General features: G+C 51.4%; 2 protein-coding genes across 9 annotated transcripts in view; one reads left to right on the top strand and one right to left on the bottom strand.

The window, feature by feature from the left end:
* Positions 1–27,000, top strand: part of NEURL1 (neuralized E3 ubiquitin protein ligase 1) — a 78,891-nt gene extending 51,891 nt beyond the window's left edge. For 2 of the 3 annotated variants that reach the window (XM_080687646.1, XM_080687647.1), the window contains exons 4-6: positions 11,762–12,451; positions 16,105–16,251; positions 16,747–27,000. In XM_080687646.1, the coding sequence (XP_080543772.1) occupies positions 11,762–12,451; positions 16,105–16,251; positions 16,747–16,985 (1,076 nt within the window). In that variant the 3' untranslated portion in view covers positions 16,986–27,000. The remainder of the gene's footprint in view (positions 1–11,761; positions 12,452–16,104; positions 16,252–16,746) is intronic. The other variant, XM_080687648.1, reaches the window with a different exon arrangement.
* The window catches only part of SH3PXD2A (SH3 and PX domains 2A), a gene marked incomplete at its 5' end in the record, with an annotated part of 261,903 nt that continues 260,214 nt past the window's right edge, over positions 25,353–27,041 (bottom strand). For 5 of the 6 annotated variants that reach the window (XM_080687644.1, XM_080687640.1, XM_080687643.1 and 2 more), the window contains one exon: positions 25,353–26,010. The remainder of the gene's footprint in view (positions 26,011–27,041) is intronic. The other variant, XM_080687641.1, reaches the window with a different exon arrangement.

Genomic DNA, 27,041 nt, shown 5'->3' with positions numbered 1-27,041 from the left:
TTAAATGGTGTGGTCATAGGATTCCTTCCATTTGCCAAGATGGTTCCCCTCCAGTTATCTCATTTAACCTCCTAGCAGCCGGCTTGGAGGGGGCGGTTTTATCCTCATTTGACTGGGAGTGAAGTGAGGCCCAGGGAAGACGTGGTTTGCCTGTGTAGGGAGGTGGCAGAGCTGGGACTTGAACTGGGTGTTCTGGCCAAAAGCAGTGCCTTTCCCTGTACCCTCAAGTGGGTTTAAGCATGAAGGGAGGCAGATAGTCAGAGGAGGCTGAGGTCAGTGAGGGAGGATGGAATCCAGGAAGGCTTCTTGGAAGAGGAGGCTTAGGCTGGGTTTTCGAGTTCCAAGAAGGTGGTGGTGGGGAGAGTGAGGGCAGTGGGAACATGCCAGGTGAGATGGGGCTTCCAAACCTCACGGGCTGAAGGAGGGGGCTGGAGAGTAATCTGAAGGGTCCCACCCTGGGGCAGAGCCCAGACGTCCGACCTGGCCCAGCCCCATTCCCCGTCTTTGACTATAAATGGGTTTTCATGCAGCATTTTCAGTTTCATTTGGATTTCCCAGCAGGCCCCTCTCTGTACACACGATAAGGCTGAGGCTCCAGCTGATTCCTGTCCCAGCTGTAAATCACCATAATCCCTGGGCATTTTCAAACACTGATTATGGCCCCTAAATTCAATTAACGGACTAAAATATCTCTTCGTTTTGTTCTTCCTAAATGGATTTTTAAAAAAGAGATCAAGAATTCTTCGGTGGTGGGCATGCTGCTCTCTGCCCTCCTTTAGCTCCCCTGCCCTCTGGGTATGCCCGCTGCCTTATGTAGTCCCCGGGTCAGTTTTCCTCCGTCTCCCCCCCCCCTCCTCCCTACTTCCCATGTCCCCCTCTCTTCTTGCTGCCACTTCCCTGCCCCTGTGTCCTCCTGAGCCTCCCTCCCTCCAGCCAGTCCCCTCCAGCTCCTCTGGGTTGCCTTCTCTCCTTTGAAGACATTGCTCTTTATTGGTGGCTCTGAAGATGGGTTTGTCTTTCCTGAGGTGATTGTCCCCCAAACCAGTGTCTTATCTTTAGAGATTTCCTGCTCAGCCTGCCCCTTCCCCTCCTGCCTTTTTCCGGAATCTCTGGCAAAAACCCTTCAAACCTCACCTGGCCAGTGTCTGCTCCTCAGACCAGAGACACCCTGGGGTACCTGGCACATAGTAGGTTTGAAAGTTAGGCCATGGACAGATTGGCCATCTTCCCTGACAGAGCGGAGGCAGGGCTGGTGCCTTCCCTGATTGACACCTCCAGGCAGGTGTCCCATCCCCACCTCCCCAGCCCTAACTATAACAGGGCTCCATGGGTGCACCCGCCAGGGCCCCAGCCTGCTTCAGGCCTTCTGGGCTCCCGTTATGCAGATCACCCTCTTCCCTCGGGGCGCCCTGGCCCAAGTCTGGCTGGTATCTCCAAGAATAACAGCTTCCTACCTCCAGGAAGAAGGGCCTGCCAGCAACTAAATAAATACAAGTTTTATGGGGTGATTAATACTTGGAGAGATAAGCTCCTCTCCCAGGTTTTCAAACTCTCCCTGCTCCTCTCAGAAATGTTGGCTCAGGAAGAGCAGCCATATTTCTTGGCAGAAAGCTGGTGAGCCAAGATCCGCTTACGGGTCCTCCCAAGCACCCCTCTGTGACCACTGCAGCTGGGGCACTGTGCAGGAGTGGGGGAGACACAAGTTGGAAACCCCTCTCCTTGAAGAGTGTTTACATTGGGGGGCACACCATACAACTGTTCCGAGGTGTCCTAAATCCAATCCTGCGATTAAGTGTGGCTGAAGAGTAAAACAGGGGTGGGGGTGGAGGGGTGCGACTGGGGAGCAATCCAGAAGGACTTCCTGTAGGAGATGAGTTTCAAGTCAGGAACCAAAAGAGGTGAAAAGAATGGACTGGTGGAGGAGGAACAATTTAGGCCAGACAGGAGGGGTGTGCATAGGCACAGAGGTAGGGAATTAGCAGTCATTCAGGGAGCAGATCCTTCAGGGGAGGGGGTGAAGCGGAAAGGTAGTGGGTGACTATGGAGAAGGGGTGTGCACAGGTGGCGGCGGATGGGGGCAGGGGGGTCCATGAAAGTAGAAAGTTTTCAGCAGCTTCTGTGCTATCAAGTTTTTTAGTAAGAGGAAATGTGGCCCAGAGATGGGAAGGGGCCGGCCCAAATTCTCCCAGCCAGTCAGAAGCCAGGCCGGGCCTGGAATTCAGATCTCCCAGGCTGATCTGGGCACAAGGTCAATGTGAGATTTATTACCACATCAAAATGGCAGTGGCTGAGCCCAGGAGGGCATTGGATGGGGGCTCCCAAGGCCGCATGGCATTCTGCTTCTTTCCAACGTCTGCCCAGGTTCCTGGGTTTTGGAAAACGATCCCACCTGCCTGCCGAGGAGAGCGATGTACAGAGACTCTCAGGATAAGCTTTCTGAGGGCCAGTCCCTGGGGTGGTGGGGAGAGACCTGGGCCTCTCCAGAGATAGGCTCTGGGTCAGGTCCCCTCCCCCTCCCCCAGGCTGTGCCTAAGCTTAGCGGCTCTAAGAATATGAGCTATACCCAGTTGGCTGAGGACCACACTGCCATCTGGGGCTTCTGCTTCCCAGGCTAAACCAATATTTACCTTCAGCCGTGGCTGCCAGGGGCTGAGAGGCAAATATTAGTTTAAGGAGCCCGAGCCAAGCTCTTGGTATGGGGAGAAAAGCTGAGGATGCTGATCGCGATTTCTTCCTCTTTGACAGTTTTCAACCCTTCTTGATTCAGAAATGAACTTGCTGTTCCTTCTGCTTCAGAGACTCTTCCAGTCACTTTCTTTCTGCTCACCCCAAATTCTGCCAATTATATCAGGGCCAACCCCAAACCCTCCCCTCCACCAGGGAGACTTTCCTGACCTCCTCCTTCCTCCTGACCGTTTGAAGCGCATGTAGATCGACGTGGTATCAGCAGTTCTGCATCATGCATTGTGCTCCTTAAGAAGACAGCATGAATCCTCTCTGTATATATTATAAAGAAAGTGATTATTGTGTCCATTTTGCAAATAGGGAAGGAGGGCATCTCTTAGACTTCAACCACAGCTTTTGATTCCATTGGGCCAAAGGATTCCGCTGCCTAAAAAAAGTTTGAGAACTACCAGACCAGATGATTCTGACAATCTATATGTCTAAGGTTCTATGGCTTGAAGATTTTATAAATCGAAGAGTCTATGACTCTGGGACATTCTGCCCTGCCATCCATGAGTCTCAGAAAGTGTGTGTTTTCCTCCTAGCTTTCCTGTTGTTGGGTTTATATGGAGAGGGTGGAGGCGGGTGTGGGTTTCGGGGTAATCCCCTGAGGGGTAGAGAACCCCTCACCCATCCAAGTCATGCACCCGCCCTCGCAGCTCCTTCCCGGCCCCGTGCCAGATGGAGACCGGCAGAAGGATGTTTATGGAGACAGTAAATGGGCTGGCAGCGCCTTCCACACAGGGGCCCGCAGATGCCCGCCAGCCGGCTTGGAGGCTGCAGGCTGACCTGTGGTTAAAGATTATCCAGAACTCCGGATGTGAGAATCTAAACAAACAAGATTGGGGTTGATGGTAGGCCCTGCTTCAAAGGAGCCCCTGGCCTGCCTCCCAGCCACCAGGCCCCCTGCACTAGTGCCCAGGCCCTGCACTGGCTGGCACCCTGTGGGAAGCCTGGTGGGTCTCTGGGTGGGAGCTGGCCCTCGTGCCCTCCGCCTGGCCCTTCTCCTCTCCCTTCCTCTCCCCTCACTGGTCTTGCTCAGACGGTTCTCCAGGTGTTTGCTAATGCACTTGTCACTTCTGCCTGTCAATCTAAACCCTCTTGTTCTTCAGGGCTCAGGCTGAATCTTGTTTTTTCCAAGATGCTGTCTCTGATTCACTCTGAAACAGAAAGGGGACCTCAGCCTCAGTCGGAGAGCATTATCTTACAAAGGGATATTTACGCTAAAGAAGAGAAGCCTCTGTTTTCTTCTAAAGGGGCCCCAAGGAGTAGATATAAGTAGATATATGAATCCATGTAAGGAGAGGTTTTCTAAGAGTCATAGTTGTTCAGAGATGGGAGGTGGTGAGCACCTTATCCCCAGGGGCATTCTAACAAAGCTGGGTGGGGACTTGGCAGAGATAAATAGATCTCCTCCTTCTTCTTTAAGGTCCTGTCTAACCTGAGACTCTAAGTGTTTTTTGTAATGAAATTGTATTCAAATATTTTCATGCCTCCAAGCTTCAAACCATCTAAGGGCTACTGGCTCTCCAGGGCCCAGGATTTGGCTTCTCCCTTTCTCCTTAACCCCTGCCCAGGGTTGGGCACACAGTGGGTCAGTGAGTGGGTGCCCTGAGTGCCACCCTGGCTCAGGCCTCCCTGCGCTTTGCAGGGCCTGGTTGTTTGCGCCCGGCCCTGGGGATCTGCAGAGCCACCGCCAGACACCGATTAGGCAGAGCCTGAAGACTAACTAACAAATGCCTTCCTGCAGAAGGGGACAGGAAGGGGGCAGCTTAGCAGCTTCTCCCATGGCCTGTGCCGCCCCTCCCCCCACCATAAAACCTCCAGAGTGGGCAGCCATGTGTCCAGGCGCCGATTACATAATGTGTTGCTTCCAAATGTGGGGCCATCCCACTGCTTGGGGTTATAGGTTGCCTGTCTGGTTTTTCCGAGCTGTCTCTCAGAGCTCAGTCCTGGGCTGAGGTTGGTCCCAGGGTGTTCTCCCCCCGGAGCTGGGAGCGGGGACCCTTCCCTAACCTCCGACTTGATGTCAGCTCACCCGGCTGTGACTCTTGCTGACCCTTGCTGTTCCTTCGGAGGGTGCTCTGACCAGCTCCTGGATCTCAAGTTTCATCTATTTCAGGGCCCTGGCGCAGCTGGACACACCAATGGGATTGTTATTTTGGAGCTTGCTGGCGGCCTGCAGCTGCTCCTGACCCCAAGGGGTGGAGGGGATGGGAGAGAAGACATAGTTGAGCTGGGCACTCGCCCCAGGGATTCAGTTTTTAGCTGTTTCCCAGCATCTCTCAACTCCTGCAATATTTTAAGCAAGGCCAAAGGAGTCATTTTCCTGTCTCTTCTCCTCTCTCTCCACCTCCCCCTGATTTCTCCTTCTTGCTCTTCTTTCTTCTCTAATCTCCACTTGTAGCTTTTCCCTCCTGGTCTTCAGTCAGCGATGTCATGCAGTGATTATGTGTTGGCTGTCCATCGTGACTGCCATAAAGTCCCACATTTAAATTCAAAAAGTTAATTGCCTGAGATCCGGTGGGCCTGACTTTGGTTGACAAACTCAACCTGAGCAAATACTAATAACTGAATTTATCCGGTACCCAGGTGCCAGGGGCTTCTCCTCACCCTCTGATCCCTGTTAACAACATCGAAAGACAATTATCCTTACCCCTGTTCTCTGTGTGAGTGATCTGAGGCTGGAAGAAGGTTGCTTACCCACAGGCCACCAGCCAAGGGCTGGATCGGACACTTAAACGCATGCCGGAATCACCCCAAAGCCCATGTACTTTCTTCTGAGCCACGTCCATGTAAGAAGACAATAACAGTGGCTCAAATGAACCTGGTGATGATTATATGTCAAGTATCTATTAGCTGCCTATGTATCTTATTCCACTTCATCTTCACAGCATCCCTTCTGAAGGGAGTATTAGAACACAGATTTTGTACCAATCAGTAAATGTTGATTTCACTGCTGAAGAAGAGGGGTCCAGAGAGGTTAAGCTATTTGTCCAAGGTCACACAGCTAGGAAATGGCAGAGCCAGGATTTGAACCCAAGCTGATGACGTCAAAGTTCTTGCACTTAATTATGCTCCTATCTTGCTTACCAGTACATGGAAACTGGTTACTAATAAAGCCTATGCTACTGTTAGGTTGCATCATTAGAAGTATGGTATACATATCAAGGGAGGTGATGGCCACACTGTGCCTTGAGCTGGTCAGGGTACATCTGGAGTACCAAATCTGGTTCTGTTCATTGTCTAACAGGTGGGAAGGTATGTGGGGAGTCTGAGTATTCCCTGAGGAGAGCTGTCTGCAGTGTGGGGCTGAGGTAGTGGATATAAATACAAGGAGGTATATTTCAGTTTAAGAGAAGGAAACACTTTCTTAAAGTCAGAGTAGCTCAACAATGGCGCAGGTTGCCTGGGAGGTAGTGAATACCCACTAGTGGGCATATTCAAGTAGAAGAGGACTCCATATTCGAATAGAAGGGGCAGAGACCAGGAAAATGCACACCCAGTCCCACTCAGAAATCTGTTTGGAGGGTCTTCCCAGCTCCCTGGACTCTGACTGATGGCCCTGAGTGTGTGGGGTGGGGAGAGAAGTGTGGGGGTGCATATGTGTGTGGGCCCCGTGACAGCCTTGTTCCTGTGGACCTGGCTGGGCAGCTCTGAGCCACTTGTTTTCTCCTCGCCCTGCTGTCCCTGTTCCTTCCCCTCTCTGTCTCCACCCCTCTGGAGTCCTCAAGGCCACTGCCCGGGATCCCGGAGAGTGGGGGAGCAAGGCCTGTTCCCTGAAGTCCACAGCCTTCCCCAGGTCCCCACTTTGTCTCTGTGCCTCTCCCTCCTGCCTGGGCCCTCCTCGCCTCTGCTCTCCACAGCCCCCCAGCCTCTCCGCACCATTGCTGTCACAGAGTCAATTCCCTGGAATAATCGCATTTTCCGGTCGGCTCCCTTCTCCTTGCCAAGCATGATGCTGGGAAATCCCAACCAGCCAGGCCCCAAGAGGCTTCTCCAGAGAGACAGGGGGTTGGGGGAGGGCCCAGCACCCTCTCCTTGCGTGGGCCCAAACAACACTGTTCCTGGAAGGGGCGCGGGCTGGGTAGGAGAGGACACAAACAGGGAGGCTTTAGGGACCATCTCTAGGGTTAGCTAGAGCTGGATTGGGGCCGCTGCTAGCCACACCAGTCCAGTCCCCCAAGCTCTGCTCTCACACCGAGCGCCCCAGCCCTCCTTACCCAGTTCCTAGAGAGAAAGCACGGTTTCTCCCAGAGGGAGGCTCAGAGAAAGGATTGGCTCATGATGTGGCCTACAGTGGCACTAGCCCAAATTTGGGGACTCCCACAGACAGGGTTCAATAAAAAGGAGGCCTGAAGCAAAGAATGTCATTGGAAGTTGGACAGACGTTGCTTCAATCCTGGATCTGCCGCTTGGTGACTATACAGGGGTCCTCAAACTTTTTAAACAGGGGGCCAGTTCACTGTCCCTCAGACCATTGGAGGGCCAGACTATAGTTAAAAAAAAAACAAAACTATGAACAAATTCCTATGCACACTGTGGGCCTGGGACAAGTCGGCTGCTAAGCAGGACAGGCAGTGGCACGCGGCAGGCTGGATAAATGTCCTCGGCGGGCCGCATGTGGCCCGCGGGCCGTAGTTTGAGGACCCCTGAATCTCTGAGCTTTATCTGTATAGCAGGAACACCTCCATGGAAGCTTTAAGGATGAAATGCAGGGGTGATGCCTCGTGCACACTGACTTTTATTGTAAGTTACAGGACTCCATAATGCTGGACATAGCACAGCCATTTAAAAAATACGCTGTCAGAAACATGGTCATTGGCATGAAAAGGCGTTCAGGACATAGTAAGTGGAAAAGCTAGTTTTGAAAAGGAAATCTGTATGGCAGGGTCCTTAGCCTGGAGCCCATGCCCATGGATGGTTTTATGCGATTCACAGATGCCCTAAAATTATCCAAAGAATTCAGGGAGAAGGTGCGTTTTTCTGAGGAGGGGATAAGTCAAAGTTATCACATTTTCAAAGGGATTTGTTACCCACACATGGTTAAAAATGACTGGCATTTATATAGCATGATTCAATTTTTGTATTTAAAAAATGGTAACAAAAATTATATTGAAAAGACTGCATGGTCATACATCCAAATATTAATAGTAATTTTTTTCTGGCTGGTGGGCTGATGGGCGATTATTTTTTCTGTATGACTTGTATGATTAAAAAGAGACAGGTTTTGATTTCCTATTAAGTCACTTTCAAAAAGGATAGCTTGGGGAAATTTTGCTCAATTTTTCTCAGCCAAAATGCCCTTCAGTGGCAACAATAACGTCAAAAGGTACTTGTTAGGATAAGATGAGACGATTTATGCAAAGAGGAGTTCCGGGGATGTCAGCAGTGCATTCAACACACTTATTTACTACTTGTGTATGTGCTGGGGCTGTCCTAGTTGCCGTGGATAAAGAGAGAAGGTCTCAGGAGTTAAACTTTTTAAAATATCTTTTATAAGCGTATCATTTAGAAGCAGTCATGTTTTGTTTTTGCTAATCCTCACCTGAGGAAATTCTTTTAATTGCTTTTTTTTTTTTTAAGAGAGGGAGGGAGAGGGACAGATAGAAACATCATCCATCAGCTGCTTCCTGCACGCCCCCTACTGGAGAATTGAGCATGAAACCCGGCATGTTCCCTGACTGGGAATGGAACCCAGTGATGGATCCTGGTGACCTGTGGGTTCATGGGGCTATGCTCAACCACTGAGTCACACCGCAGGGCACCTGAGGACATTTTTTCCATTGCTTTTCCGAGAGAGTGGAAGGGAGGGGATGGGGTGAGAAAGAGAAACCAATGTGAGAGAGACACATCGACTGGTTGCCTCCTTCATGTGCCCTGACGGAGGGCGGGGAGTGAACCAGAAATCCAGACCCATGCCCTTGACTGGGAATCAAACCATGACTCTTTAGTCCTCGGGCTGACTCTCTAACCACTGAACCACAGCAATCATGTTTTTAATTTTGTTACCAGGACCCCAATATTTGAGTCTGCCTGCACACATTGGCCCAAAAGGAAGGCAGGAACAGGAATTTGCAGTATAGAAAGAAAAAGTTTAATTGTGAATAGGCCAATCCTCTAAAGATCCAACTCCCCAAATGGCACCTAAGTTACAGATTATATAGGGAAAAGTCACAAGGCACCCTTGGGTTAGGGGGTTCCAGATTGTGCTGGAAGCTGATTGGTTGGAAGTTAGGTAAGGGTAATAAATAATTTCTTCAGGTCTTGAAGATAGCTCTGAGGTCTGCTCTGGCATCCCTCTGTCTGGTTTCATTGAAAAGTAGCCAGGGGCTCAGGAGCTGAAACATCATTTAGGTCAAGATATTATCTTTAACCTGCCAGAAGTCCACATCTTGTGACTATTAGGTTCCTGTTATTGTCTTCTGCTGCCTCAGGGCTTGGGAGGAGAGGCTGGGTCTATGAGGGGTTTAGAGAGAGAATTCAAACCTAAATTTAATCGAAGTCATAAGGACCCTTGGTTTCAATTTTGGTGTCTTCCCTTCCAGCCTCAATCTTTTGCTTAAGCAAATAGTTTACATGTTCTGCACAACTTTGGTTGCAGATTTGCTCGTTAGCTTATATCCTAAGCATTTTCTATGCCTTTAAAAGCCCGTTGTTGTTGTTTTTTAAAATCTTATTGTTGAGAGTATTACAGATGTTCCCCCTCTTTCCCCCATTGCCCCCCTCCACCTGGTTCCCATCCTGCCCCAGGCCTTCACCACCCTGTTGTCTGTGTTCATAGGTAATGCATATATATAAGATCTTTGGTTAATTTCCCCCCCTCTTTCCTCTGAGATTCGTCAGTCTGTTCCATGTTTCCATGCCCCAATTCTATTTTTATTCACCAGTTTATTTTTATTAGATTTCTTGTTCATTTTGATTTTTAGATTCAGTTGTTGATAGATATGTATTTTTGCCTGCCCTCCTTCTTTTTCCTCCTCCTCCTCCTCCTCCTCCTCTTCCTCTTCCTCCTCCTCCACCTCCTCCTCCCCCTCTTCCTCCTGCTCCTCATCCTCCTCCTCTTGCTCCTCCTCCTCCTCCTCATCCTCAATACCCTTCAACATTTCATGTAATACTGGTTTGGTGGTGATGAACACCTTTAGCTTTTTCTTGTCTGTGAAGCTCTTTATCTGACCTTCAATTCTAAAGGATAACTTTGCTGCATAGAATAATCTTGGTTTTTAAGTCCTTGTTATTCATCACTTTGAATATTTCTTGCCACTCCCTTCTGGCATCCAAAGTTTGTTGAGAAGTCAGCTGACAGTCGTATGGGCGCTCCCTTGTAGGTAACTGATTATTCTTTATTTCAATTAGTGTATGCTTAATTTCTGACTGGTTCTTTTTCATGTCTTTGAACTTCTCACTAAGATCCTTGAAAGTCTAAGTCCCTTGAAGCACTCATTAAGATCCTTATAACCATGGTTTTTTGGGTTTTTTTAAAATATATATTTTATTGATTTTTTACAGAGAGGAAGGAAGAGGGATAGATAGTCAGAAACATCGATGAGAGAGAAACATCGATCAGCTGCCTCTTGCACACCTCCTACTGGGGATGTGCCCGCAACCAAGTTACATGCCCTTGACCGAAATCGAACCTGGGACCTTTCAGTCCGCAGGCTGACGCTCTATCCACTGAGCCAAACCGGTTTTGGCATAACCATGGTTTTGAACTCTGTATCCAGTAGTTTGCTATTTCCATTTCTTTCATTTGTGACATGTTTCTGAATTTCTCTGCATTTTGTCTGCTTCCCTGTTTGCTTCTGTGTATTAGATAGAGCTGCTATGTCTCCTGGAATTGGTAGTGTGACCTTGAGCAGTAGGTGTCCTGTAGGGCCCAGTGGCTCAGCCTCTCGTCACCTGAGCTGGGCACTCTAGGTGTGCCCCTTTGTGGGCTGTGTGCACAGTCTTGTAGTTGGCCTTGATTGCTATTGGCATCACTAAGAGGAATTGGCTGTGAGGACCAGCTGCCACTACAGTGGAAGAGCAGCTGTGCAGGAGATATCCTTATGGAGCAGGACTTGCTTCATTGGGGCTTTGATGCTCACTGAGTCTGCCCCTTGAGTGTCACTTGTGGATGTGTAGAGTTGTAATCTAGTATGTTATGGTCTAAAGCTGTGCACAGGGTGCATTGGCTCTGGGGCCTCCCGGGAGATACAAAGTCAATCACTACCTGGGGACCACCTGGCAGGAGTTATAGCAAGGTCTGGGATGGCTGCTACTTTTAAGTGCCCAGATGAGGCCCAGCGTGAAGCAAGGCAGGCTGGTGCTAGTACTGAGTCTTGGGCCTTTTAATGATAGGTTTCGGGCATGCTGACACTAGTGGCAGCTTGTTTGAGAGAGTTTAGCAAAGTCTGAGGCCTGAGCCAGGACAGGCCATTTATATGGAAAAGCTGCTGCAAACAGCTTGGGTGGGGCAGGGTCTCAGGGAATCACCAGGGCTGAGCAACTGTGTGAGCCAGGCTGATGGAGACTGATTTGGCTGCCAGTCAGCCCTGTAATGGGGGAAGGTCCCAGCAGAGGAACAATGACCCCTGTGAGCACCCCATTGGGGAGAAAGACACCCCTGAGTTCCTGCCGGGATCCCAGATCCTCCCTGTGTGTCCCTGGATCCTCCAAAGCCATCTGGTTCCTTTAAGAGGAACACTTGAGTCTCCAGCAGCCTCTATGCCACTTAGCCACAATCCCTGCTGGTTTTTACATCCCAAAGTTAAGGGTTCCCAGCTCTGGAACCCTGGGCTGGGGGTCTGGGACCCCTTGATCCTGGGAGGCGGGGGGAGGAGGGCGCTCTGCAGGGGAGATACCCTTCTCAATTAAAAAATAACCCCAGCACATATGGGTGTCGGACCGGAGCAGCCGGTTCTGTGCCTGTGCCTATCCTACCAGTCTCAATGTGCTTAAAAGTCCGGTGTTTTGATGCCGCATACTAGTTTAAAGACTAGTTGGAGGAAGGTGCAGGTGATGGGGACTGACCCGGTCTCCCCCTCCCTTGCTACAGACAGCGAGCTGGTGCTGCCCGACTGCCTGCGGCCCCGCTCCTTCACCGCCCTGCGGAGGCCGTCGCTGCGGCGCGAGGCCGACGACGCGCGCCTCTCGGTGAGCCTGTGCGACCTCAACGTGCCTGCGGGGGAAGGCGAGGAGGCCACGCAGGCCTTGGGCTGCCCCATCCCGCAGAACTCGCTCAACTCGCAGCACAGCCGCGCGCTCCCCCCGCAGCTCGACGGCGACCTGCGCTTCCACCCGCTGCGCGCCGGCGCGCACGTCCGGATCCTGGACGAGCAGACGGTGGCGCGCCTGGAGCACGGGCGCGACGAGCGCGCGCTCGTCTTCACCAGCCGGCCGGTGCGCGTGGCCGAGACCGTCTTCGTCAAGGTCACGCGCTCCAGCGGCGCCCGGCCTGGCGCGCTCTCCTTTGGCGTCACCACGTGCGACCCCGGCACGCTGAGGCCTGCGGACTTGCCCTTCAGCACCGAGGCCCTGGTGGACCGCAAGGAGTTCTGGGCCGTGTGCCGCGTGCCCGGGCCCCTGCAGAGTGGTGACATTCTGGGCCTGGTGGTCAACGCCGAGGGCGAGCTGCACCTTAGCCACAATGGCGCCGCCGCGGGCATGCAGCTGTGCGTGGACGCCTCACAGCCCCTTTGGATGCTCTTCGGTCTGCATGGAGCCATCACGCAGATCCGCCTCCTCGGTGAGTGCTCCCGGCCAGGTGCCAGCCGCCTGGACAGCACCCAGAGGCTGGCTGCAATTGTATTCCTCCACACCCGTCAGAGCCCTTTCTGGAAGAGGGGGCCCATCCGGATAGGGGAAAAGAGGGTCCACCCAATCCTGAGGGGTTGTCTAGAAGCCACACACCTGAAATGAGTTTGGGGCGGGACTTCTTGGCCCTCAGATCTCACTGGACGCACCTGGGGAGGGGAGAAAGGCGTGGATTGCTGAGTTTCACTCTAAGAATCTGATTAACCCCCATTCCCACCGATGTGCCGCAAACAGTCCAGGTACACACGCTCCAGTGGACACTTCAAATGAGAAAATATTGTTCCCACCAGCAATTAACCTTTTGGAGCTCAGTTTTAATTCTCCCAAATGGGAAAAAAGGCCTTTGCCTCTTAGTATGGTGTGCTCAAATAAGAAAAAGAGGTCGGCGTGTCAGTAGTCAGGTGTCTGTACAGGGTGGCGCCTGGGTTGGGGGCCTGTGGGGAATCTCTGAGCAGAGGCCTTGGAGGAAATGGGGCTGCAGAAGGCTGAGCTTTACTTCCCTGGGTTTGAATGGACAGATTGGGATGTAAGCCATGTTTCCCAGAGTGTTCTGTGGGTTAGGTATCAGTTGCAAAAGGGTCCTTGGGTCAAAAAAGCTTGGGAAATACTGAGTTTTTAAAAAGCAGGGGGTTATTTATTTTTATTTTTAAATTTAGCTTCTATTATAGTAATACATGCATATAATACATAAAAAAATGATAAAGTCCAAAAGTCTTACACAAAAACTACCAGAGCATTCCCCTCCCCAAAGGAAACCACCTCCAGTTCTTTTCCTTTTTCAGTGATGTAAGTATGTTTCTTTCTCACATTGATTTTAGATATTATTCTTTCCTATTATGACAAAGGGAATTTTTAAGTCTCTTATGTGCCCTCCTTCCAATTCTTCCACTCTTCCTAAATACTAGAAGGAGGGGGAAAAGTTTCCTTTGTGTAGAAGTCCACCGATAGTTCTCCACACACAATCTAGTCCTGAGGATATATTTTTATTGATTTTGAGAGAGAGAGAAAGAGAGAGAGAAACATTGATCATTCATCGGTTGCCTCCCATTCATCGGTTGCCTCCCTGACCAGGAATGGAGCTTGAAACCTAGGCATATGCCCTGACTGGGGATCGAACCAGCCACCTTTGGGTGTGCAGGATGATGCTCCAACCAACTGAGCCACCCGCCAGGGCTTAGAAAGCAGGATCCTGTACTGCAGAACTTCTCAGAGCCTTTGATACGCGGAGTGAATCTTTAAGGAGGGCTTGGTGGTGGTTATGGTATACAACTTTTCCAAACAAAAATATATATTTTTTGCAAAGCATTTCCTGGACCTCTGTTCCCCCAGAGTGGGCAGGTATCCATGCTTTCAGTGCCGCTCATCACCTGCAGTAGAGTGGGCTAGTTTCATTACATTCACTGCGAGAACCCACTAAAGTGCAGATTCTTGAGTACCTTCAGAGACTTTGATACTGTACCTCTTGGATAGGTCCTGGGAATGTTTTTAGCGAGTTTGCTTAGACAAGTTTAAAGACCCCTGGGCCTTACAGCCCCAGCCTACACCTCACCCCTGGAGGCTTCATAGACAAGATAATGTGTGTATGTGAGTGAACATGAGTTACACTATAAGATTGGCATACTGTGTGTAGGCACATGTGAGTACCTAAATGCTTATGTTATTTGTGGCTGTAATGCTGTTGGTGATTGTGGGAGTGTGCCAAAAATCAGATAAAATCAGTGGGAACTTCCTACTGTGTTCCAGAAACCGAAGGAAGATGGAGTTAAATTTTAAAAAGGATGAAAAGAAATGAGGCTGGGATGCTAAGAAGTTAGGATTGAGGGACGATAAATTAGGGAGGAATGAAAAGAAATCAAGCTAGGTCAGTGGTCGGCAAACTGTGGCTCGAGAGCCACATGCGGACCACTGAGCTAGGTGAAAAGACATCAGGTAGGAAAGAAGTTGGGGTGAAAAGTGCAGGATGGAATAAAAAGAACTCGGACTCAGGTGCAGCAAAAATCAGGCTGAGATAAAAAGCTACTTGGCTACACTCACCGGGAGCCATGCTCCTCAGATGAAGTAAATTACATAAGGGCAAGTACTCTCTTGCCTCAGCACCATCTAATAATAGATAAGTAGCTTTCCAGTGAGGCCTCTGTTGCCCAGCTAGGCTTACTAGGCTGGAGCAAAGAAGATGCTTAAAAATTATATCAGGACTTAAATGTCTCAAGAGGTAAGTGGGCCAAGATGGGCGTTGAAGAATAATCATTCAGAATTCAATATACAGAGTGCTCTGGAGCTGTTTGGAGGATTGAGTATCTCCACCAGCAAATTGGTGTTAGGGGATCCTGACTGACTCCAGAAGAAAAGCAAATCAGTGACACTGTATGAAGGGTAACGATTTACCTTATAGAGGAATGCTTTGCTTTACTGAAGACCTCAGTGAACTAAGAATGGGAAGTGTGCAGTGTGAAGTTCCTTCACTCCCAAACTATAGCAAATTTTATAATGGTGAAACACTAGAAATGCGCTCATTAAAGTCAGGAATCTGATAAGGATGCCTTTCGGTATTGTTCTGAAAATGCTAGCTAGTGCAGTAGGCAAGAAAAACAAATAGGAGGTGTTAATTTCTGAAGGAGGTAATAATTAACTTGAAAACTATTAACAATAGTAAGAGAAACCCTGTGAATATCTAATGAATATGCTAGAAACAATGACTAAATAGAGCAAATAACTGATAATAGAGATCTCATTGAGTACTGGTGTGTAGGGCATTCTGTTAGGGCCTGTGAGGGAGTCACAGGTGAATAAGATTACCCGCTCTCCGGAGGCTCATGGTTTAACTGGGGAAACAAAGCTGCTCCCGGGCAAAGGACAAATCATACCCCAGAATCTGGTGGTTTAGTCCTTTGCATGTGGTGTGTGTGGCTGGTCAGTGCTAAAGAGAGTAATGTGGTTGGGGGGAAGGGGTCAGGGGTGTCAGTAGGAGGGGGTTTGAGGACAGCTCCAAGAGGCTCCCTGGATCATTAGCTGTTTGAGGGCAAGAGCTCTGTGGGTCTTGTCCCCAGTTTTATACATATATACACAGTAGATACTACCTGGTAGGCCCTCAGGACTTGTTGGAGGGAAGAAGGATGAGGGAGGGAAGAGGAGGTGAGAAGTAGAAGAGGGAGAGGTGTGAGGGCCTGGGAAAGAATGTAGGACAGACAAGTGTGGGAGATGGTGAAGGGCATTTCAAAGGTGCCAGTGCAAAGGAGAAGGTCGGCGATATCTGGGAACAGTGATGAGGGTGAGGCTAGGGCTGGGAGGGCCATTCTGGGTGGGAGGAAGGTGACTTTGTTCTCTGGCTGGGGAAACCTTGCTGGTGAAGGATGCCTGGGGAAGGGTGGAGGTGGGCTAGGCAGGGGGCTTGTTTGGAGATTGCTGATGTAACGCCGGAGAGCTGGGGCAGGATGCTGACCCAGCCTGTGGAATCCTGCCCTGAGCCCAGTGCTCAGACTGTGGCACCCACTTTATCTCCTGGGAACTTACTGGAGGGACGGAGACTTGAGCTTTCTCCCAATGGGCCTTTGTGTTGCTAGTACATCCCTCCCTCCCCTTCTACAGGCTCCACCATCCTGGCAGAGCGGGGCATCCCATCACTTCCCTGCTCCCCCGCCTCCACACCAACCTCGCCCAGTGCCCTGGGCAGCCGCCTCTCTGACCCCTTGCTCAGCACCTGCAGCTCGGGACCTCTGGGGAGCTCTGCTGGCGGTAAGTGGGCTGGCCCCTCCAGGTCGATGGTGTCTGTGCCAGACCTCCTACCCCTGAGACCCTGGCCAAGGAAGGCATGCAGCTTCTGTGTCAGGGCTGGGGCCCTGGAGGAGCGGGAGGAGCCTAGTGAACCCTTGTTGGATGGCCATTTCTGTCCCCTAGCTGGGTACCTTTCTCCAAAGGACATTTTTAGCTTACAGGGAACACCAAAGGATAGCTCAGGCGGAGCCTGCCTTAAAAGATTTTGGGCCCCCTTTTTTCTTCCCCCTCCTCCTCCATCCCTGCTTCATGGACACCCTGGCCCCTGGTCTGGGAGCTGAGGGGCTGGCTGCCCAAAGTGCATCCTCTCCCCTTGTGTCCAGGAAGTTGGGGTGTCAGAGTAAACAGGTAGATCTGATAACTGGAGGGGGGACAAGAGGCCAGGGGGCTCCCTTCCCATGAACCTGGGGCTGGACTGGACCAAGTCTCCCTTGACTGGTGTCCCCTCACCTCCAGGGACAGCCCCCAACTCGCCGGTGAGCTTGCCCGAGTCGCCAGTGACCCCAGGCACGGGCCAGTGGAGTGATGAGTGCACCATTTGCTATGAGCACGCAGTGGACACGGTCATCTACACATGTGGCCACATGTGCCTCTGCTATGCCTGTGGCCTGCGCCTCAAGAAGGCTCTGCACGCCTGCTGCCCCATCTGCCGCCGCCCCATCAAGGACATCATCAAGACTTACCGGAGCTCCTAGCCCGGCGCGCCCACCCCTCGCGCCGCCTCCTCGGACTGCAGCCCAGCACCAGCTGAGGGGCAAGCCACGGGGCCCTTCTCTTCTTCCTCATTTTGGAAACTCTTTTTCCCTTCTCCATTAAACTTGGGAAACTGAGGTCCCTGAAAGTTTGGGGAGAAAAGGGGTACCATACAGGTTTGGGGATAAAAGGAGCAGAAGCAAATCGCCCAGCAGAGGGGAGGGGAGGAGTCTACACTTTGTCCACCTTTCCCTTCTCTGTGCTCAGCTCTTCTGCTCACGCTGAGGGACTAAATTGGGGTCTCGGCCTGTTCCACCCCTTCCCCATCTGGGACCGACTTCTAGCCCATGTGGCATCTTTGTGAGAATTAGAAAGCGTGTACCTTCCTCTGGGCAGATGTGGCCCTGGGCCAGGGTGTGTGGCTTGGCTAGTGGAGTGTGGACTGGACATCAGTTTGCTCCCTCTGCCAGCTGCCCTTGAGCAGTGCACGGCCTGCTCGACAGCAGCCCTGAGCAGGTGGCCCCTGAGCTGCTGCCTTACTCTGACCTGTTCGTCTCCTCCCTGCCCCTTGGGCCTGGAAGCCAGGGGAAGGCAGGCCGCGGATACCTCTCCCAGACAGGCCGCAGGAGGCTCCAGGTTCTAAGTGTCTGGCCCTGTGCCCTGGCAGAGATGCAGAGGGCCATTTCCTGGCCATAGCCTTCCTGCCCCAATCATCTCGCCCCTTGGTTGGCTGGAGAGCAGGGTCTGTCTTCTGTCAGGGTCTCTAAGAACAGGTCTGTATCTCCTCTCTGTGACCTGTCCTCCCTCAGTGCTGTCCTGGGCCTGGCTGATGCTCAGAGATGTGGAGCGTCCCCAGGCAAGGCCAGGGCCCTGGGGTGGGGGGCAGGGAGGTTTCCTGGAGTAAGACCACCTTTCTTCTTTATTGTAATTTATTTATTTATTTGGTTTGTGGGGTATTTTTTGGGGGGCCGGGGGGCGAGTTCCCACCCTTCAGGCCCCTAGAAATGCTGCCCTGGTGTGTGTGGATTGAGAGGGGCAGCATTTCCCAGACTCCAGCTAAAAGTCCATAGTTAGCTCTGCTTACCATGAGTTAGAACTCCTTAAACAGGGCTGAATTGGAGGCCTCCTGGTGAATTGTGCCCATTTTACAGAGGCAAATTGAGCCTCCTTAATTCTCTGGACTGGTGGGTCACTCGGAGCCACAAAGTGCCCTTCCTCCTTGGGCCGGAGCAGGGTTACAGTCAGCTCAAATACGGCAGGAGGCCTAAGAGTGCCCCCTCCACAGGACATAAAAGGTTCTGGGAAGGCTGAAGGAGGGGAGCCCAGCTTGGGCCAGGGAACAGGGCTGGGGAGCCTAGTGAGAGGCAGGGAGTCTGTTCTTAGGGGAGGCACTCCATCCCCAGGAAAGATGAGAGGGGTAGGGACAGAGTCCCAGCGCCTCTGGGTTCTTATTCCTGGTTCTGGGGTGAGGGAGTGCCCCCCACGTGCTCTTAGGCTATAGTCATCTCTGCCCTGCTCGCCCTGTCCTGATAGGCCATGGGCTGGGGCCAGCTTTCAAGAATCTTAGCCTAGTCTCCCCCCAGCCTCCCAGCCCTCTGCCCCCTCAGATGGCTTTTTACATCCCCCGTGGCCAGGTCTGAGCCCTCTGCGCCTCAGCTGCCAGCTCTGTAAAATGATTGTTTGGGGAGGAGACTTTGTGTGACTCTTAGTTCTTTGGTGAGGGGCTGTGTGGGGTGGGGTGGGGTGGGGTGGAGTCTGTCCCAGCCTTGCAGTGGGTCTTTGAGAAGTCATAGTTCTGCTACAGGTCTCCCCAGTCTCTGACCCCTGGTGACCCCTTCGGTGGGGGTGGGGATCCTATCCAGTCAAAGGATCCATTTCAGAGGTAAGTACAGGGGCTGCCTGGCCTGAAGGTTGGGGAGAGGAAGCCACCCACCCACCCATCCATCCATCCATCCATCCATCCATCCATCCATCCATCCATCCATCGTCTGTTAGTGTGGGGTAGTTACTGCCTCCTTTGTGAACTTGGGTCGCTGTGATTGTGAATAAAGGTGATTTGTACCAGCCTAAGGGCTGTGTTGCAGAGTGTGGAGGGCTGGGAAGGGAGGGCCAATGTGTGTGGGGTGTGTGCATGCAGTTTGGGGGCCAGAATGCCAGGTGAGCCTTGTACGTTGAAAGGGAGAAGCCATGCCCTTTGGTAGCCTCAGGTCTCTGGGTTGTTGAGCAGCAGTGTTTGTTGGGGCAGCAGCGGGAGTCCATGAGGCCTGCTCAGCTTTCTCTTGGCTGAGCTGAACCCATACCTGGCCCGCACCCCTTGTGGGGTGGTAGCGCCACCTAGTGGCTAATGGAAGGATGACAGGTCCTCAGGTCAGCAGAGAGTGCCGAGTTCCTAGACAGGGTCTCCCATCCTGTGCCCCAGCTGAGCTCCGGTGGGTGCACCAAATGGGTGGCATAGCTGGGCAGGAAAGTCAGGCCTCTGGCCTGAGACCTTTAGAGAAACTTTATAGATGAGCAGGTCTGGCTGGCTGCAGAGGCTGGGGGTGGCAGATGGGATCTAGACACAATGAGGACCCTCTGCCCAGCCTTGAACAGTGATGGACTGCTTCCTACATCAGGACGGCCCAGCCCTGTTTGTTAGAGTTCAGCAAGAGTTGGGAGAGTCAGAGGCTTCTCCTCCCCGACCCCCTGCGTCCCCAGAGGACATGGATCCTGTAATTCATTCTACGTTGGGGATGCTTTTGCCATTCAGCTGGATGGGTTTTCTGGCATTAAGGAGAATTAAGAGGTGATTCTGTTGAGTTAAAAAGGTCAAAAACTTTATTTAATTTTCAGGGAAATACAAGAAGATGCATGTAAACATAAAATACAAAACAAAACAACCCAAATCTTACAGTCTAGAAGCATGCCGAGTCGTAGTATTTCTGCAGACCAAAGAGTCCCGTCAAAATGATAAAGGACACCTGGGAAGGTGCAGGCCAAGGGGCTGGATCCCTTCCCCAAGGACACTGCATTTTTGTGATGAGAATAAAAAACACCCCACTATTAAAAATAACAGAAACATGGAGATAGTTTAGCACCACCATTGACCCTGGAAATTTTTTAGTGCTCAAATTGACTGCATTCAATTTAATGTCCTGTCCTTCAGTTTCTCTGCTGAGGGGGTAAGAGGAAACAACGTGACCCCCCAGAGCCCACTAGGATCTGGGGGGGGCGGGTTAAGTGGACACCACGAGAAATCCCCCAGAGTTCTGGAGCCGAGGCAGCCAGTTCACATGGAACCATGCAGTCCACAAACCCACACTTAAGGGACCTGCCACTCACATGTGCATCACTCGGGTCTCCTTCCTGCGAACCGCTCAGTAACTAGCAGCGAAACCCTTTCCCATCCTGTGTCCTGCATTTAAAGAAAACCTGTTGCAGAGAACAAGATGCAGATTCAAGAATGGTGGTTGTTTACCAGTGTGTCTTGGTCATAGGCCATTAAACATGAAAGGGCATATCCATGGATGAGTGTGCACTGTACAACCCCCTCGCCCTGTCTTCTAAGTCACACCAGTGGGCAGGCTCAGCCAACTGAATAACCAAAGGTATCATCAGAGACACTTGAGAAGAACAAACAAGGTTGCCTTCCTCCCAGATGAGCTTGATGGTATCTGGACCCTGAGGTTCCAGTTTGGGGGGGAGGGTGGGTCTCCAACTACATGACCCATTTGGTCTCTAGTCTTTGATTTAAACAATTTGAGAGGTCAGCTGTGGATTAGACAAAAGGAGGTGGGCAAAACCAGCTGGGAACCTGGGAGATGGATGAAGATTCTGGAGCCAGGACCTCCAAACTCAAAATACAAATTGTTGCTGGTGACTCACTCTCTCCACTGAGTAAATCAGTGACCGTCCATTAAGAACTTGCTAGGGACCCAGCTTGTGGCACAGCAAGTAGTGTTTCCTCTGGCCAGCTTCTCCAGCCTTATTTCCAACCTGATCTGGCTGGACCCTTGTGTGTTGAATCACTAAATTCCCTTCCTACCTGCTCTCTTCTTCCTGAAACACTTAGAACCAACTTCTTCCTTATTTTTAATAAAGACAAGACTCCAAACCCTCTCTCAGCCTTCTCACACTTTTCCCTTTCTGTCTAGACACCCTCTTCTGGAAGCCACCTTCCCAGAGAAGGGACGGTCAGTCCCAGACACCCAAACAAGCCACACATGCACATACTCATCTTGCCGACATGCCTCTTGCTTGTCTCCAACATGCTTGATCCATCCTTTTGCTTTAAAACAATTCTTTCCCCTCTCTCTTGCCTCCTGAAGTCCAGACCCATTAGCCAGGATGAAACTGGGGGTGCAAAGGAGGGACCTTTAGCGCAGGAACCCATTCTCTAAGGCCACTAAGTTCTAGGACTCGGGTGGGTGATTGTCAAGGTCAAGTGCAAACTCAAGATTAGAAAGACAGGAATGGGTCAGGAGGATCGCATGGCAATCTCAACCTTATAGGCAGGTTGGGACCAGGCCTGCCTAGTCTATAAGCACCAATGTGCCCAACTTCTTGCCTGAGAGCCCAGGTGCACAGGACAAAACAGGAGGGAAGCTCAAATCAGTGGGGTTGCTTTTCCTGAAATAAGGCAATAGGTCACTGACCCCATCCTTCTCTGGTCACGGAGCATGAGAACCACAGAGGCTGCCCCAAACAGGGATCATGACTTTGGCAGAAATCTCAGGAAGGTCAAGGGGGAACCCTTCACACTAGTCCCATCAAGTGTCAGGGCCCCAGGACTAGACAGGTGCTGATGTACATGCACGTGCAGGTCTGCTGAGCTCACTGTGAGCAAGTTCTCGCCCTGATCATCCTCAGAAACGAGCCGAGGGCCATCATCCCACGGTGATGACATGCATGGCAATGGGTGGGATTCGGCCTGCCACATAGCACACTCAGCAGCATCTCTTTTCCACAACTTTATTTGGGAGCCTGGGACGATGGCCTAGGCTGCTTCTGCTAGATCTGTTAATGCCAGTGTGAAGTTTCCAACTAAATACTTAATAAAATAATTACCAAAAAAAAAAAAAAAGACACATTGCACTCTCCAGCCAGAGTTACGTGTGTGAATAACACACACTTGCTGCCAGAAGCTGTGAGTCCCGTGGGGCCTGCCCAATGCCAAGGACTACAATGGAGACAGCGTGCCCGCTAGTTTTCTCTAACCCCATTCTACTTCGTTCCAGTGGGAAATTACATACACACACACACACACACACACACACACACACACACACACAACACACAGCCCTCAAAAAAGTGAGGGAATCTTAATTCGTTATGTGGATGGTTCTCTTTTCCAGAGAGCTCTGCGTCAAGATTTTCAAAGGTTGGACATAGCTGTAGACACTCCAAGGGGAGAGACCCATACACGGGGCACAGTCCACTTGGCACATAGATCCATATTTGTACAGAAATGCACCAAACGGGGTGGAACAGCAAGCGTACAGTACTGCAGGTGGAGGGGACAAGCCAGCAAGGGCGTCCCTGGAGCCGAGGAGCAGAGCTCCAAGGGCTTGAACGCAGAGACTTCCCACCCTGCTGCTTCCTCTGCCTGTGCCAACTTGGGAGGAGGCCGCTTTGGTACCTGTTGTGGGCAGTTCTGTCCGCAGAGACCTGGGTAGGCCCCTCAGCTGCTTCTCCGAGACCCTCTGGGGATCGACCGTTGGGGTGTTGAGCAGAGGCAGGGCTCACTCCTCGGCTGAAGTCACTGAGATGAATGGGTGGCCCAGGTTAGCACCAGGCCCAGCTGCAGGCTTGTGGAAATTGGTGTCTCGCTGGGATATGCAGGGCTGAAGGCACCCACCTCCCCAAAAAAGGATTTGGTTACATCTAGGGTTCCTGCCCATAAACTGAACTGAGGTTACACAGTTTTAGAAAGACTCAAACATACATCAAAAGGATCATGGCCCAAACATCAGGAGGCTGGGGTGAGCGAGGGCTGGTGAGTGACACTTGGGACAGGTCTTTCTGAGCAGCTGGCTGGAAACAACGGAAATGAAAACAAGGAACCGTTCCTGGATGTCCTTGCTCTGCTCTGAGGGCAGGGGCCCCGGGAGGTCAAGAGCCCCATGCTACTTCCCTGAATCCCTTCTTCTGGGTGGATGACACCCAACAGAAAAAGGGGCTGTCCTCTGGCGGGGACCCCTGACACACCTTGCCAGGGAAGGGGGACAGGAGAGGAGGGAAAATGATCAATAACCTGGACCACCTGTCTGCTCCACAGCTCCCACTTCTCCCAGCAGCCCCGCCTCCCTCCATCGACAGACTGGGCCACCGGGTCTCCCGCCACCGTCCCAACAAGCCCTGGCATCCCTCTTGATAATATTGCACATTTCCTGTCTCTCAGATGGTTTTCATTTTCGATTGAGAATGCAAAGTATTTGAAGGGAATAGGGTAAGTGAGTAACCTTAAAGAAATAATATATTAGTTAAATACAAAAACAGGAAAAGTAGGGGTTACCTTATCTTTTTTCCCTTAAAAAAAAAAATAAACTACCAAACCAAGGTCTAAATTTAAATAGTTCTACATCTACTCTGCAAATACTAGTAATATGAAAATAATGCTTGGCCGAAATTCCCTTGTCTTTTTTTCCTTAGATGATAAGGGTAGTAACATGCCTTGCTGAGGAAAGCGATGGATAAATGCCAGTAAAATATGCTGCTCTAACATCTGAAAGTGATTAAAATGATTCTATATAATGCCTTCGTCAAAATGGAGAATGGAGGAGGAACAAAGAGAAGCTGTTGGGGCCAGGCTCAGGGTGGATGGGGCTGAGGGCTGGCAAGGCAGGGCCCGGCCACAGCTAGGAGCAGATGGCACACCTGCTGTTCAGGGTCACCCCTCCCAGCTCCCTCTTGCTGCCCCTGTGGTCCCTTGGCCTAGTGGAAACAGCATGGCAGGGCCAGGAAGCCCAGCCAGGCCCGCTGTTATAAAGGGAGAGAAAAGAAGACATTTCTCCCCACCCCCTTATAATAAAAGAAAAAGTCTTTCAACAAAGAAAAAGCACCAATGATGCATCTTCAGGCATTATATAAACCTCAATAATGACCTCAGAAGGGCTCATTATGATTAAAGTTGCAGTATACAGCCACACAATGTCATTTCACATTTTTAATCGTAACTAATGGAAAACTAGGTTTGGACACTGCTGAGATTTCATTTTTCTTTTTCCTTTTTTATGCCGATCTGGTTTTCCTCCAGATGGGTCAGAGCCCCAGGCCCCTCCCTCCTCCACCTGCTGCCAGCAGTACCCTCCAACATCACAAAGCAGCTCAGTAGCTCTAGGGAAAGGCCCTCTTGCCCTGGGTAGGGCTAGGGGTCCAGGGGCACAAGGCCTGGCATCACCTAGCCATGTCTGAGAGGGACTGGCATGCACCCTTTTTTGATTCAAGTATTAATATTCTCTTTCGGTTTGCAGGATTTGTGCTGTGCTGTGAATTAAGGGGGTGATGGTGAGGGGCAAGGGGCAAAGATGGGACAAGGCAATCCCTGTTCACTGCCCAAATCTCCATGCTGTCACCAGGTGGCAGCATTCCCCACTTTCCCTGGATGCCTGAGCAACTCCCGGCCATCCTCAGGGCTGGATGTCCCAATGTAAACATGATGACCACACAATAAGCTCGAAGGGGGTTGGGTAGGAGTGCAAGGATGGATGCCGTGGGGAGGTCTGCCAGTAAACTTAGCTATGTGATTTTGGGAGTCATTTCCTGTCCTTGGGCTGCAGTAACAGGAGAGGATGGGATGGAGTGACCTTTGAGGTCACTTTTAATGACCATCACTTAGAGCACTGGGGATCAAGGAGAGAGGGCCCTTGAGGGGCAGGGGAATGTGGGCCCTGGTGGTGGTGGTATAGAGCCCCACAGGGCAGTACAGACAGTGAGGAAGGGCAGGGGAAGGCAGGCTCTGGGGAGCACTGTGGTCCAGTCCAACTGAGATGCTCTGTGCTTGGCAGATGCGTCCTGTACTCCTTCCTGGCCTGGCTGTCACGTTATGATTGAACTGGCTCAGTGCAGACATCTGAGGAGTGAGGCCACTGGGGCCCTCCCCCTGGCAGATAGCTACGTGGAAGGTCCTTTAACCCGACAGTCACTCTACTTTTAAATTTTATTTTAAATAATCATAAATTACTTTTTTTTCTTTCAATAAATATGTGCTGCTTAAAAATGAGAAAAGTATATACTGCATCTTTAAGTAATGCACTTTGCTCTCTGGGTTTCTTTCCATTCCACCTTATTAAAGTGCATTAATTAAAAAATAATGAACCACTTCTTTATCATTATTGTTCAAATAAGTCCAAATAATATTAATATGAAGACACTAAACCACTACCATTAGTACTGCAATCTAGCAGATTAACTCAACATCCTGCTCTATTTAATACTGTCCAGCAGAAGAAAATAACTAATTTCCATTTTAAACAAACTCACAAACAAAAGGAACAAAATCTCACCACGGCCCTTTAACAGAGAACATGAGCAGTTTGCTATAGCTGCCAGGCTTCAGTGTACGGGGAGGAGGACGGTCAGGAGGGGGCGCATGGGGTACGGAAGGCACAAAACCTGGGGCCCATGCTCATCTTCAGGCAACATCTCCGTCCTGGGTGGGAAGCAGGTGGAGAGAGAAAACACCAACCTTTGTCCAGGATTCTGGCAGCTGAATCGGCGGCTGTGAAGCCTGACCTGTCCGAAGTCAAAGGCACGTGTGGAAATCCACTCCCAGCAAAGGGTGAGTCCTCGGGAAGCCGCCTGGCTTCTGGAGGGTCCCCTCTGAAATGTCAATGATCGAAAGACCCGAAGTTGACAGGGACTTTATTCTCTCGCTTCTCTCTTCACGGGGCACTGCCCCTCGGAACAACCAGGTCAGCTCCTGGTCTGGGGTCCTCCATCTCCTTGGTCCCGGTGGCATCGCCGGCAGGCTGGTGGTGTTTGCTCCAGTCTGGCCTGGAGGCCCCGTTGGGGGTCCCCTCAGGCTTTCGGTCCTGCCCAGGTGGGAGACTGTACACAGAATGGCGGTCACCCAGCAGCCCGAGAGCCGCCTTCGCTCCTGAATGAGACCCTCCTCCCTCCTGGGCTGGGCACGCACCAGACGGTGTGTGCCTCGCGGTCTGGGAGCGGGGGTTTCTCAGCCCCCAGCCCCTCAGGCACTGTCCACACAGTGGAAACCAAACGAAACGACTCCAGCTTGTGGAGGGGAACATGTGAAACACAAACAACAACCAACCTCCCACAAGAGTATGACAGAAAAGCCCACCCACCCCCATCCCATCCCCTGTGAGGCTGACCGTCCTTAGGCCCCCAAACAACCCCTAAAATAAGACCAAAACCCAGGGCCCAACCGAAAAGCCCCAAATCAATAAACCTCTCCCAAAACATGCAAAGAAACTGCCCACCCAGAAATATCCAAAATAAAGTCTGTGCAGACTGTGAGAGACCCCGGCTCTGCCCGTCCTCTGTAAATGGGGCTGCTGGGTCTCCACGGGCGCCCAGGCACTCTTCTCAAGGTCAGTGACAGCGAAGGAAGGTGGTCCTTGCTGGCACCTGGGGAACTGCTTTTTCTTCAACTAACAGACACAATGGCCTGGCCAGGGACAGGCTGAGCTCGCAGGAGATGCCTCCAAGCCCCAAAGCCAGAGGCGTCTTCTACCATACCACCCGTAGTGGGCGGTGGCAATCCCCACCAATGGCACAATTCGCCATTACAGTGAGGATGATGCCCGGGCCACCCCTGGTGACAAGCTGCCAGCAACTGGAACCGGGCTAGGCTGGGGCAGGGCATGGAGGCCCCTAGGACCACATCCTTTCCAGATTTGCAGCCAAGGCACAACTGGGGTTTCCCACAGGCCTGTCCCAGACGGTGCTGAGCCCATCAGTGAAGTCTCCAAGGGGCACACATGGGGCTCAGCTGTCTCACTCTGGTCTCAGGCCTTCTGCTCAAGGTGGCCCCCACCAGACCCCACCTCCCAGCCAGGGACAGCCTGGAGGGGAGTGTCCTTGAGGTCACACCTTCTGCAGGGTTTAATGTTGTC

This window comes from Plecotus auritus, assembly GCF_963455305.1.
Source record: "Plecotus auritus genome assembly, chromosome: 9".
In the NCBI taxonomy this organism is placed as follows: Eukaryota; Metazoa; Chordata; class Mammalia; order Chiroptera; family Vespertilionidae; genus Plecotus; species Plecotus auritus.
The sequence above is the reverse complement of the archived record's forward strand: the minus strand, read 5'-3'. Positions and strand labels throughout refer to the sequence as shown.